The sequence below is a fragment of the Crinia signifera genome, chromosome 3 (genome assembly GCF_055691185.1).
Source record: "Crinia signifera chromosome 3, ASM5569118v1, whole genome shotgun sequence".
Taxonomy (NCBI): domain Eukaryota; kingdom Metazoa; phylum Chordata; class Amphibia; order Anura; family Myobatrachidae; genus Crinia; species Crinia signifera.
The window spans coordinates 152,548,006-152,562,417 of NC_139219.1; the positions used below are offsets into that span (position 1 = coordinate 152,548,006).

Sequence of the window (14,412 nt, forward strand, 5' to 3'; positions counted from 1 at the left end):
ATAGGCTTTTATAGGGTAATGCCAGCATTTGCTGGTGTTACTCTCTGCACCGACACCCTGACATGCGGGGATTAGTGCATTGGGAAATGAGGTAAAAACCTTAAAAACCAGTGTTTTACCGCATTTTCGTTTAGTGCACCCCACCCAAGATGTTCAATTAAAGTTTTAAGTTGAATGCATTGGTCATAAGAGTACAAGGGGCAAGTGTTGTAACAGAAACAAGCAGTATATAATGTAATAGGTACAGTACAGTATTGACAGGTATTCGATATCCTTTTATACAGTTTCATATATGTCTAAGAGTGTGTAGAAAAACTGTACAATTAACAGTAATGGTGTTCTTGTGATGTAAGAAGTAAAGTATCCAATGGGCCCAGAGAAGTCACAGGGGATCAGTGCTGTGTATGGATGGCCATTGACCATTTCTAATCATTGATGGTCTTTAAACAATGTTGAATACTGTTGCCATCAATCGAGAACTAGATGGTTTCCAATCATCGATGATGCACAAGCAACACAGAGCTTATCTGCACCCCCCTCCCCAGGGCTCTCATTTGGCCATAGCCTACTGATTTGTAGAGTTGGTTCCCTTGTAGATGTTTCACACCATGGGGGCCATTTATTAAGGATCGCCTGGGCAGAATACTCCACCCAGGATCGCATTGTAAAATGCAATCCTATTGCCGGGATGTATGATCTTGCACATGCAGGGACCAGGGGTTTGGAAAGGAGCCCGTCCGTGTGACACGCTCAGCCGGGTGCCGAGGGGTCTGAGCATGTGCGGATATCACTGACCCCCTCCGACAGTGTGGTCTGTATCCCATAGGCTACAATGGGTCACCGCCATTGGGCAGCTTTGCATCCCCCATAGTAAAAAGAGGGAAGCGGCCGCGAGCTGGGCAGAAGGGATCACAGGAGGGATACGGTCCTTCCTGATACATTCGGGTGATAATATTACCTAGCTTGCCTATCATTGGTATCATTGATGGTGGTTATCAATGGGTAACCCACAACATCCATCCCTAGTGCTGTGTTTGAGCCTTATGCAGTTGCAAGAATTTGGAAGCAGTGAGTTCACAATCGGAGATCACTGAGCTCTGCCACAGAGATGAAGCACTCATGTGGAATTATCTCACGCTTCTGATGAAAGATTATTTCCGAAAATGCGTTTAAGCGTAATTTTACTACTAGCTTGACGTGTGGACCCGTTGGGACAGATGTGCGGCGATGGTGAATCCTGGACTGAGCCCTTTGTTTCCGGACCAAGGGACCCAGACTGAGGAAGGATCTTTAAAACATCATTCGCATGCTGTTTTGCCTGGGACCACATTATTAATGCTTTTTTATAAAGTCACTATATTGTAAGTGCATTTGACATATTAAAAACCTGTTTGATTTTATTGACCTGCACTATGTTGCTTTCTATGTCTCCCCTGTCTGTTTATAGGGGAGCATTGGAAAAAGATTGGATAATCTGGATTATTTACTATATGCCAGGGGTTCCCAATCTTTTTTTAATCACGGCACCCTAGAGTATAAGAATTTTTTTCGCGGCACCCCTAGGCCAAATTTATTTTAATTAGATTGGATTTATATGCTATTCTTAGGGTCAGTTATGTGGAAAAGGGCAGGGATTGCTTCTGATTGTACACATTTTATGATTGGCAGCCACCAGCACTGGTTTTGCTTATAAATAATTAACCATTAATAATTTTAGTTGGTCCTGGACTACCAACCCAGGGCACCCCTGCATGTGTCCCGAGGCACCCCAGGGAGCCACGGCACACAGTTTGGGAACCACTGCTATATGCAATATACCTGTGAATCCTTACAAGCTGTATCTGGTTTTGTATATATTTTTTTAATTCTAAAACACCTTGATACATAGTTACCACTGAGCGCTATTATTTCCTATTCACTTCTTTTCCACTTGTATCGTATTTGGGGTAGTTGAAGGTGTTTCTACTCTGTGAATTGGATTATAGCTGCACGCTGGTTTAATTGCCCACCCACCTGGTAAATTTCTTTGTTCTTTGAAATATAGCAAATGCTATATTTCTGCAACACCTATATTCGTTTCCCAATTATTTAATGTAAAAGGGAAGAACTGTACTACAAATGGTTTGATTTCAACTATAATGTGAGCTGCTAATTATTCTACTGCATTTTATGTCAAACACATTGCTACAATCACATAGGGAATTTAGTTTATTGACAGTGGCATGCACACCGTACTAAGACCAGCGTGTAATATGTATAGATCACACGCCATTCGCAGTCAATGATCCGTCTGTGTTAAAAAGTTGGCATCAAACTGGTTTGATGATCCATCATATTAGAGCCATTGTCACCGTGTCGTATATACGTGATTCCCTCCAGCAGCAGTAGCGGGCACCCCGCAGTTCCCCGGAAGAGTGTCCCCTCCCCTCCCCCTGTCTATGAGGCGCTGGGTGGAGAACGACCTTTTGTGATGGATTTTTACATCCTCTCTGTTAACCAAGCTCAGACCCAGAACCACCATGAGGCGGCCAGCTGGGGGCGCTGCTGCGACTGTTCCTGCTCCAGCTGAGCCTCGCCTGCATCCGGAGGGCAGCAGCAGCAGCAGCCCTGGCAGAGCATCGTCACCAGCCAGAGCAGGGGACACCGCAGCCCGATCGGTGACCGGAGTGGGGGGCAGGGAGGGGCGGGCGGTAGGAGCCAGGTGGCGGCCATCTCCCCAGCTCGGCGGCGGTACGGCAGGCTCGCAGCAGCCTCAGCAGCAAGGAGCTGTCCCGAGCAGCCGTGGTGCTGAAATCGCAGCATCCAGGGCGGAGGCCGGCGGCCGGGAGACGTCACCGGGCGAGCTGGAGGGTCACCGCAGCAGGGACCCCCCCGACCTGTCCCCGGCAAAAACGGAGCAGGCACGGGCGGGTACCCCTGAGCAATCAGGGGACGGATCCCCAAAGAGCGTAAAGGGTAAAGGAAAAACCGCAGCCAGGGGCGGGGATGGGGCGCAGTCACAAGCCGCCGCGGCGGTGGGGAAGAGCCCGAAGAAGCACGGAGGTGGCGGCTACTGGAAGGAGGGCTGCCTGCAGACGGAGCTTATGCAGTTCCACCTGAAGAAAGGCCTGGCCGCGGCCGGCGCTAGCGGTACCCCTAAAGGCGGCGGCGGGGCAGAGGCAGACACAGCAGACACGCAGCTCCGGGGGGGAGCGCAGGTGCAGCTCGGCGAGGAGGAGACCGGGGGCGCCAGTGGCCCGATGCTGCAGGAGGAGCTGGAGACGCTGCGGGATGAGAACGAGAGTCTGAAGGTGAGGAGGGAGGGGGCGCTGCCGCTATTGTCTGCGCCAGGCGGTGATGTCATGTGTCAGCCAGGAGACAGTGATGGCCGGCGGCTCCTGCCCGCTGCTGCTGCTGCATCACCGCCCTGCTGGCTGCACTCATCCCCTACATGCCGTATATATACACATTCCCCCAGCCGGCCCTCTGTGGGGAGGCCATTATCACCATGTACCCCCTGCTAGCAGCGCACTATATAGCCTCTGTCAGGGAGTGTCTGCATTGTGCTTCTAACATCATCATGTCTCCTTCCCCTGTGCTGTCGCATTGCCGGGAGCAGCATGAGATAGAGGAGATGCGGTCGGAGATGGACGAGATGCGGGACACCTTCTTTGAGGAGGACGCCTGCCAGCTGCAGGAGATGCGCCACGAGCTGGAGAGGGCCAACAAGAACTGCCGGATCCTGCAGTACCGCCTCCGGAAGGCAGAGCGCAAGCGCATCCGCTATGCACAGACCGGGGAGATAGATGGCGAGCTTCTGCGCAGCCTGGAGCAAGACCTAAAGGTGACACCAACCATTATATTGCAGATGGCACACACATGGCACGTTATCAGGGTTACCAGGGGCATGCAACCAGTCTGCAGGAGGCTGCCAGTTGCTGTTGCCAGCCTGCAGCTTGTACACAATACACACGATCAAAGGATATAATAGAGAAATATGACAATTGTCTTAATGGATTCAATTATAGTAATGCAGCAATCTTTTACATTTGGTTTAGAACCATTTTCAGGGACTATGTAAAAACCGGACCCGGACTAAACTCCGGACCGCCGGACAGGACATCAAAATCTGCAGTCCGGAGCTTATAGGGTCCGGTCCGGGGGGTGTCCTGTTCGGGGGGTGTCTTGTCCGGGGGGGTCCCTGTGATAGCTATCACCAGGGACATGGGGAAGGGGAGATTACAGTCTCCCCGTGTGATCCGGACCGTTCGGTTTTTGCTACATGCCCGGACCATACAGGGAGGCTTTATTCTACCCCTCCTCCTCTACCTGGTGACAGGTGTGACAGGTGTGACAGGCAGCCCCCCCGGACAGGACACCCCCGGACAGGACACCCCCCGGACCGGATTCTACAAGCTCCAAAATGCAGAGTTTGATGTCCGGTCCGGCGGTCCGGGGGTTTTATCCTGGTCCGGTTTTCACCCATACCCCCATTTTCAAACTTTTTAGTGCACAGGTTCTCACCCCACATGGTGTTCCGGTCTCACAGAATCAGTGAAATAATTAGCTCCACTTGTGGATTTTTTAAAATATGTCAGTCTGTAATGAGTGCACCTGTGCACCTGCCTGGTGACCTAGAAAACATGAACTGGGTGACCTGAAAACCGAGTTTGAGAACCACTGTTTTAGAGTATTACCATATGAAATCTGCTTAAACCCAATAATGTTCATCCATTAGCTAATGATGTTATGATTATCAAATGTAATATAAATATGACTGGCTCCATTTTCAAAATACATTATACATTTTTAATATTATACCTTTGTTTCATAAAATATAGTACTAAATGCTTCTTGTTTTATGATTACTGTTATGCAGTTGTCATGTATTGTAATATTGTTTATATTCATATACAATATTTGACATACTGTATTGCTACTTAGTAATAGACTAGTACAGTAGATTTATTCTACAAATGCATGCCAATATCAGCATTAGGTCAGATAACATGGACAACCATATTACCACCCAGCCTACTGACTTCTAAGGCTAGACTGAGAAATATGAAATTAATGCTACGACTACTGTAGGTAGACTGTCATCTGTATAGACACCACTCCACTGTATATTTTCTATTTAGTATATAGAGAACATAGATGAAGAAAATAGCCAAGCTCTTATTATACAGAATATATTTTTTGCATAATCACTGCACATATACCTGTGTTGCTTTAGGTTGCGAAAGATGTATCAGTGAGACTGCATCATGAGCTGGAAAATGTGGAGGAAAAACGGACCAAAACAGAGGAAGAGAATGAAAAGCTACGTCAGCAGCTCATTGAAGTTGACATAACCAAGCAGGCTCTGCAGAATGAGCTGGATAAGCTCAAAGAGGTCAGTATGGTGCAGCACATTCTCTCAGGACAAACACAGTAGGGAACATGATTCCTGCTACATCGCTTTCACTTCTTACTATACTGTATATTCCATCAACATACAGGAACAGCTAATGGATCAGTTTTGCACAGTCATGAGAAGTGCAGGACCATTTTCCGCATGGCTGCTGCTGTTCATATACTGTTTAGTGACAATTTATTTCTTATTTATGCCCCTCTATGCTTGTTTTTCTGTAATGATTTGACTTTGGGATTTGTAGAATTGTAGTATCACAAATATGTGCACTTTAAAAGTTTTCGGTACTTGATTCCTAGCACGGCGCCCATCGCATCGAATACCATAAGCCATACAATGGTATACGATGCGATGTTATGCGATGGCAGCCGATGTTATACAATTTTAAATTGTATACCATCGCATTGTATGCCATATACAATGTTATATGATTTAAAATTGTATAAGCACCGTAATGGGTGCTTACAATGTTAAAAGCACCCCCACGCCACCCCCACTATCAATGCCAACCCGAAGCTTGGTGAGCGCAGCGGTACACGTCCTCCGACCTTTTTATTCCCCCACCATCCACGTCGGCGTGGAGTTGACTTTAGATAGTGTGGCGAGCCACCGAGACCGAAGCGTGGCGAGGGGCCGCGGAATACATGTAAAATCACACTATATAAAATCAACTCCATGCCGACGTGGATAGTGGGGGGCTCGCTGCGCTTGCCACGCTTCGAGTCACGTTGATAGTGGGGGTGGCGTGGGGGTGCATTTAACATTGTAAGCACCCATTGAGGGGGTTATACAATAAAAAATCGTATAGGGGGGCCATTTAACATTGAAAAAACCCATTATGGTGCTTATACAATTTAAAATCGCATCGCATGCGGGTATATGGCATGCGATGCGATACAATACATAAGATGCCATATGACTGACTATCGTTGGCGCCGTGCTAGGAAACAAGTATTGTACCAAGTTTTCTAAAAGGGAAAGTATGTCCAAAAATAAAACAATATAAAAAAGCATAATTTAGGTGGAAGACAAATGGAGTAAGAGACAAGTGGAATATATGCTATAGAGGACAAGTCCCACCTACAATCTCTTTTAGACCATTCCTTAATTAATTACAGCTTGCATGTATTTATGCTTAAGGAGTTCCCAATCTCTCTCTCTCTCTCTTTCTCTATATATATATATATATATAAAAGTATGGTGTGGCGGTACTACAACAGGTTTGCTGGCTGTATAATACAGATGATGCGGTGCCCCCCGTGTATGGAGAACCCGAGAGGAGCTCAGGGTATTTAGGGCTGGATCACGGCGGCACTCGTCTCAAGCTATAAAGAATGACCAGGAGACTGGATGAGTTCCCCAACGTTTCGAGGCGTTGTGCCTCTTTATCAAGGTGCAGAAAGACTTTCTGCACCTTGATAAAGAGGCACAACACCTCGAAACGTTGGGGAACTCATCCAGTCTCCTGGTCATTCTTTATTGCTTGAGACGAGTGCTGCCGTGATCCAGCCCTAAATATATATATATATATATATATATATATATATAGAATCGAAAGAGACCGCACTCTCACTGTGTAAAGTAGTAGTTTCTGGGGTGTTCACAAGGGGTTAACATGGTTCGCCATGTGCCCCAAACATATCGAGAGATCCCTCCCTTGTTGGAGGGGGGGAAGTGAACACTCTCCTTAAAATAGTCAAAATAAAGTCACTGGGGTTTGTAAAGTCAACAATAGAAAATTTAATCCAATGTGTACAGTTCCATCAATGCCCCGACGTTTCGGTCCACAAACGGACCTTCCTCAAGGAGCCTATAACACAATGTATATATAGTATAAATATCACTCAGGTATGGTGCTAAGGTACAAACATAGCAAACAACATCCAGAGTGCATAACATAAGAAAAAAGAAAGTAACATACTTTTAGATGGTACATCAGCGTATGAAGTATCCTATGCCTCAGCCCTGGAGGACCTGGAAACAGCTACATTCAAGTGCTGTCCAGGACTAGCTTTTATACCTGACTAATTGGGGTAAATGGGATGGTTTTGGCGCCAATTCACAGAATCAGCGCGATGCGTCCACGTACTTCCGGAAAAACCGGAAGTGCGTACCCCGGAAGTGACGCCGGTGGAACGCATCGGTGAGCCGCACAGTAACCGGAGATATCGGTACTGTGCTGCGGCTCCCAGTCAACAAAGTAATGGTTGTTAAATACAGCGGGCAGCTAACAGGCGCAAACTGAGCCTGTTCACGCAAATTATTGTGGGTTTAAACGGATCAATGAATAATCACGATCGTGGGGCAAGATGGCCGCCATTTGGACCGCAAACAAGTGCAGATGGAACGCATATATCTTTAGCGCCATCTGGTTTTTATGGGTGTCATAGCAAGTGAATATATTTGGATAAGTGAATGAAAAAAAATATGCTGTTTTAAAGCTCGCTGAGTCTATTGGGCAAAGCTAGACCTGAGGGCAGATGGAAGCATTTATTATGTGTTTATTTATGACATGCTTTTGAGCCAATAGATATAATTCTACATCAAACTAATTTTTAACACTATATGGGATTTTTTATGAAACAAATTTTTATGGTTATTTACGTTTTTTTTTTTTTATCTTATTTATTTGTTTTTATCTTATTTATTTTTTATTTATTTTATAATGAAAAAAAAAAAATTTTAAATTTTTTTTTTTTTTTAATTAAAAAAAAATATAATGTTTAAAGATTCGTGATATTTCTAATTGGTATAACATGTGGAACCATCTGAAAAAGATGGTGCATGTGGGACAATGCTTCCATCAACAAAGTATCCATAGATTAGTCCACTTCAATAAAAAAACAGGTGGTACAGAATGACACCTAACCGGTGAAACTAACGCACTGACTGCAGGTATAATGGGAGTGCAACTACTCTAGGCACAGGTTTTCTTATAAAAGCAAAAACATATTTGGTCATAGGAAAGGGAAAACTGGAACACAATACATAAACAGACCAGAAAAACTATTCAAAAAGACATAGAGGGATAAATCAAAAAAAAGTTTTTTGATCAGGTTGCTTTGAGGAAGATGGCCAGGGGGTTGTTCTCATTAAGCCCCCTTGAAGATAGAGTTCCCAATGAATGGATCCATCTACATTCTGCCTTGCGAAGGAGTAGTCCTCTGTCACCACCTCTGGGTGGAGGGGGTATCCAATCAATTAATCGACACCGTAGAGAGGCTATCTGATGTCCAGCCGCTAAGAAATGCCGGGGAATTGGTAGCTCGGCTTTTCCAGATTCTATTGCAGCTCGAATGGAATTGCGATGGTTTGCCATCCTTTCTCGGAATTTCCGAGTCGTCATCCCCACATAGGCAAGCCCACAGGGGCAGTTGAGGAGATAAATGACGTATTCCATTTGGCAATGTAAGCGATAGCGAATTTTGATTGCTTTACCAGAATGTGGGTGTGGAAATGTTGGACCTTGTATCATACCATTGCAAGTGGTGCAACCAGCACATTTAAAGCACCCCGGTCTTTTAGTGTGGAGCCAGGTGGTCTTTATTTCAGCATTAGGGCTAAGGGTAGGCCGCATTAATAGCTGCTTCAGGTTAGGGCCTTTTTTGTATGCCAACATGGGTGCTTTTTGTTGTTGTAGTTTTAGCATGGGATCAGTCGATATTATAGGCCAATGTTTTTTTATACTGTCATGGATGGAATCAGATGCATGGTTATAGGTGTTAACGTAGATCATCCTATTGCCAATTTTGGATTTGGTAGTTTGGTTGGTCATGGAGTGACTTTTAAGGATGTTTTTCCTAGCCTTACGCAGACATCTGTGCAGGGTCGTGGTCGAGTATCCCCTTTCTGTGAATCGTACGGTCATTTCTTCAATCTGACGCTCCATAGTCACCTGATTAGAGTTATTTCTGATCACTCGCATATACTGCGATATGGGTAAGTTCTCCTTTAGAGCTGGAGGGTGTTGACTTGTTGTGACCAATAATGTGTTCCGGTCAGTTTGTTTACGAAACAGGCAAATTTCAATGTGGTTGTTGGATATTGACACATTAATATCGAGGAAATTAATGGTGTGGGTATCGATAACATGAGTAAACTTAATGGGACATCCCAGGCCATTCAGATCAGAGACCATTTTGTTGAAGTTTTCAATAGAGCCATCCCAACACAGAAACACATCGTCTATATACCGTTTGTAAAACGTAATTAATTCGGAGTATCGTGGAAGAATATGTAGCCGCTCGTACTTGTACATATACAGTCCAGCGTAAGATGGAGCCAAATTAGAGCCCATAGCGGTCCCGGAAATTTGCACATAATAATTGTTGTTGTACATGAAATGATTACACGTGAGGATGAGACGGGCCAGCTGGATCAAAAATTCAGTTGGTGGTTCTAATTGTGCTCTTGTGTCAAGCATTTCCCGTAGTACCGACAGACCCTCGTTGTGGGGGATGACCGTATATAAAGAGCATACGTCCATTGTGGCCAGTTTTACAGTATTGGTGATATGCACTTGGGATATTTTCTCAATGAAATCAGATGTATCACGGATGTAGGTGCTGCTGGAAGTAATTAAAGGCTGAAGTTGATGATCAAGAAAAATCGCCAATGGTTGTAACAGTGAAAGCCGGGCTGAAATTATAGGTCTACCTGGGGGATTTGAACAAGATTTATGTATTTTGGGAAGCGTGTATATGATAGGACAAACCGGGTGTTGAACTGTAAGAAAATTAAATTGTTCTTTGGTGAGCCATTTAGACTCGAGTCCTTGTTTTAAAACAGAGTCAACCTGCCGTTTGTATTCAGGAATGGGATTGTTGCTGAGCAGTTTATAAGTGCCTTCATCAGATAGTTGATGTTTAATTTTAGTGTCGTACTCTTTCCAATTTTGGATGACCACAGCTCCCCCTTTGTCCGCTTGGCGGACCACTATGCTGGCATCTTGCTTCAACTCAGTGAGTGCCTTCCTTTCACCAGATGTTAAATTGTCAAAGCGAGGTTTACTCGGTATACTCGCAATCTCATGTTCTATCATGCGGGAGAATGTTTTTATGCTTGCATTGGTGGAAGCTGGATCATAGATAGATGGAGGGCGAAAAATTGTGGATTGTTCACTGGGTGCTGAATCCTTAAATTGCTCATGCAATCTGAGTTTGCGGCTGAATTTATAAAGGTCGACGGAGGCTGAGAAGGCATCATATGGTTGGGTAGGGACAAAAGATAAACCTTTACTAAGCAGTGAAATCATTTCTGTTGTTAGTGTCTTGTTGGATAAGTTGAAAACTAATTCTGGACTTGTTTTCGATTGCGTTTGCCCAAATCGATTACTTCTTGGATGAGGCCTGTGCCTCTTCCTCGTTTGGTTTTTACCGGCTGGGTGCTCAGGCCGGAACCTGCGCCTAAAAAATCTTGTGCGGCACTGGACTGGTCAGTGTCAGATGCAGACGTCGACGAACCAGTCTGAAGGTTATAAGGGTTCCTAGGCTGTCTTCTGCCGCGGTATGGTCGTTGTGGGCGTCTGGTGTTAGTATCGCCAGATAACCACCTATACACCGTGTGGTTTTGGTAGTCGGCAGTCACTACTGCCAGCTTATTCCTTTTAAAGGATACTAGTTCCCTTTTATAGTTGTCAACCTGTATTCTCAATTTATCAATGAGATTACAGGATTTGTCACTTTTGATGGTAGCTAGGTGTTCCACACCGAAGTCTTCAATTGTTTTCTTCACCTTTTTTAATTCTGTGCCTACTTCCTCGACCACAAGAAGCATTAGGTCAAGGGAACATTTGTTTAGTACCCCGCACCATCTGCTGCAAAAGGTTGGGTTGTTGCGCCCTAATGTGGGGATGTTGGGTACCCGGAATCCTCTTGGTATATATTTTTTTCTGTGGTACTCGGAGAGGAAGTGGCCATGGAGTGAAAGGTCGGTCTCTCTCTTCCGAAGTTTCAAAAGGCGTTCATAAAGATCTATTGGTGACTCGGTGGGAAGGATGTCGAAATCTATTTGATCGAAAAGGACTTTGTCCGCGTCGTCATCTGTAAGTGAGACTATCCCAGTCTCGGCCAGGTTCAGAAGATTGTCGTCCAGAAAACCCAATCCTCCAGCAGCCATTATATAGCAAAAGGTTGTGGTGGGTATAGAATGTTGCCGTAAATCAGTGGACTTAATGTCTGGACACCTTGTATAGGACAGACACTAGATTGTGGATGTAACCAGATCCCGGTGTTAGGTCTGGTGCTTGGTGGGTGACAGGTCAAGAGAGGTGATGATTAGAGCATAATCAATCGCATCCCAAATGTAGAATCGAAAGAGACCGCACTCTCACTGTGTAAAGTAGTAGTTTCTGGGGTGTTCACAAGGGGTTAACATGGTTCGCCATGTGCCCCAAACATATCGAGAGATCCCTCCCTTGTTGGAGGGGGGGAAGTGAACACTCTCCTTAAAATAATCAAAATAAAGTCACTGGGGTTTGTAAAGTCAACAATAGAAAATTTAATCCAATGTGTACAGTTCCATCAATGCCCCGACGTTTCGGTCCACAAACGGACCTTCCTCAAGGAACCTATAACACAATGTATATATAGTATAAATATCACTCAGGTATGGTGCTAAGGTACAAACATAGCAAACAACATCCAGAGTGCATAACATAAGAAAAAAGAAAGTAACATACTTTTAGATGGTACATCAGCGTATGAAGTATCCTATGCCTCAGCCCTGGAGGACCTGGAAACAGCTACATTCAAGTGCTGTCCAGGACTAGCTTTTATACCTGACTAATTGGGGTAAATGGGATGGTTTTGGCGCCAATTCACAGAATCAGCGCGATGCGTCCACGTACTTCCGGAAAAACCGGAAGTGCGTACCCCGGAAGTGACGCCGGTGGAACGCATCGGTGAGCCGCACAGTAACCGGAGATATCGGTACTGTGCTGCGGCTCCCAGTCAACAAAGTAATGGTTGTTAAATACAGCGGGCAGCTAACAGGCGCAAACTGAGCCTGTTCACGCATATTATTGTGGGTTTAAACGGATCAATGAATAATCACGATCGTGGGGCAAGATGGCCGCCATTTGGACCGCAAACAAGTGCAGATGGAACGCATATATCTTTAGCGCCATCTGGTTTTTATGGGTGTCATAGCAAGTGAATATATTTGGATAAGTGAATGAAAAAAAATATGCTGTTTTAAAGCTCGCTGAGTCTATTGGGCAAAGCTAGACCTGAGGGCAGATGGAAGCATTTATTATGTGTTTATTTATGACATGCTTTTGAGCCAATAGATATAATTCTACATCAAACTAATTTTTAACACTATATGGGATTTTTTATGAAACAAATTTTTATGGTTATTTACGTTTTTGTTTTTTTGTTTTTATCTTATTTATTTGTTTTTATCTTATTTATTTTGTATTTATTTTATAATGAAAAAAAAAATTTTAAATTTTTTTTTTTTTTTTTTTTTTTTAATTTCATTTTTTTATATATATATACATACACACACACACACACACACACACACACACACCATTTATAACTCTAGTTAAAAACCCGTTAAAATAATGGCTTCTGCAATGTACTTTCACTTTGAGCTGTGATAGTTTTTTAGCCCACAAACTCTCCAACTCACCCCTAGTCCCTATCTGCTCCTACCTCCAATCTCTGTCTTCCCAGCTTCCTCTCTCTATATCCAGCAAGTTTGAATCAATTTGGTGTCCCTGCTTTCACTTTCTGATATGACATCTTTTAGCACACAAAGGAGTAATTTGGCCCGTCGAGTGGCCTCTAGTGGTCACTGGCAGTACTTTGCCTCAAAGTGGCGAGGATAAGTTAACCTTTCATATATGGGTATGGGTCATAGGGTCCACTGTATGAAGGTCGACCACTAAAGGTTGACAGTGCTGATGTCGACACATGAAATAGGTCGACAGAATTGGAAGTTCGACACAAGCATTAGGTCAACAATGGGAAGGTCGTATTTCATTGTAAGTCGACATGGACACTGTGGCAGTGTACCGGTGCCTCGCTGCACTCGGAACACTATCACATTCTCCATCCACGTCCAAGTGGTTGGTAGGGCCTGTTGGTACAAGTCAGCAAAAAAAAGTGAAAAATCACGTTGACCTTTTGACTGTCGACCTGATGCTTTTGTCAGCCTTCCAACCCTGTCGATTTTAGCCATGTCCACCTATTTCATGTATTGACTTAAGCCCTGGTGACCTTTAGTGGTCGACCTATTGTATGTCGACCTTTATACAGCATAATGGGGCAGTTGCACTTAGTTGTGGAGAATGATAACGTGAATTAGCTCTAAACATCATTTTATTAAACACAGCCGGTAACATGGCAGGTAGGAACAGATTGTCTGGTAGTTTATCCATCACTACTTTATCTCTCTCCAAGACTTACATCCTCCCCCATGGGATTTGTTAGATCTCTTTTCTGATGATAGACTCAGCCACTTACACACCTGGAGATGTTCTGAGCAGTGCTAGATAGCTGAGTATGCTCAGCAAGATAGCTCAGCACGCAGTGGCCGATCTGTCAGTGCCAACGCAGCGGCAATTAATATCCAGCATGCTAGATATTAATTGCCGGTGTGATAGCGACATGCGGGCCGTGCATTACACGGCGATATCTAGAGATATCGCATAGAAAATGCCTCCAAATTGCTCTGTGTGTAGGCCCCATAAGCCCTTCTTTCATATACAATGTTGATTTTCCCTAGCTCATTTTACCTTGTCTACTGCCACTGATAATGGGTTTGTATTCTCCCCAGAAGTATAGATAAGTAATTTAACTGCCTTAATGATGTCCTGTTACTGTTTTTATTTTTTTATTAGTTGTCATTGAAGAGAAGAGGAAGCAAAGATGCACTAAAATCAGAAAAAAAGACTCAACAGACACCAACAGAGGTATGTCGCATATTAACTCCTTACTTCATGAATTCAGTTTATTTTAGTGATAGTATTATATTCATTATTTGAATTGATAAGTGAATTAAAAAATAAAAGT

General features: G+C 44.3%; 1 protein-coding gene across 1 annotated transcript in view; it reads left to right on the forward strand.

Annotated features, from left to right (window-relative positions):
- The first annotated feature begins 2,504 nt into the window (after positions 1–2,504).
- Positions 2,505–14,412, forward strand: part of MTCL3 (MTCL family member 3) — a 48,368-nt gene continuing 36,460 nt past the window's right edge. The window contains exons 1-4 of the mRNA XM_083176771.1: positions 2,505–3,290; positions 3,599–3,823; positions 5,216–5,374; positions 14,241–14,312. Coding sequence (XP_083032897.1) covers positions 2,520–3,290; positions 3,599–3,823; positions 5,216–5,374; positions 14,241–14,312 — 1,227 coding nt within the window. The 5' untranslated portion in view covers positions 2,505–2,519. The remainder of the gene's footprint in view (positions 3,291–3,598; positions 3,824–5,215; positions 5,375–14,240; positions 14,313–14,412) is intronic.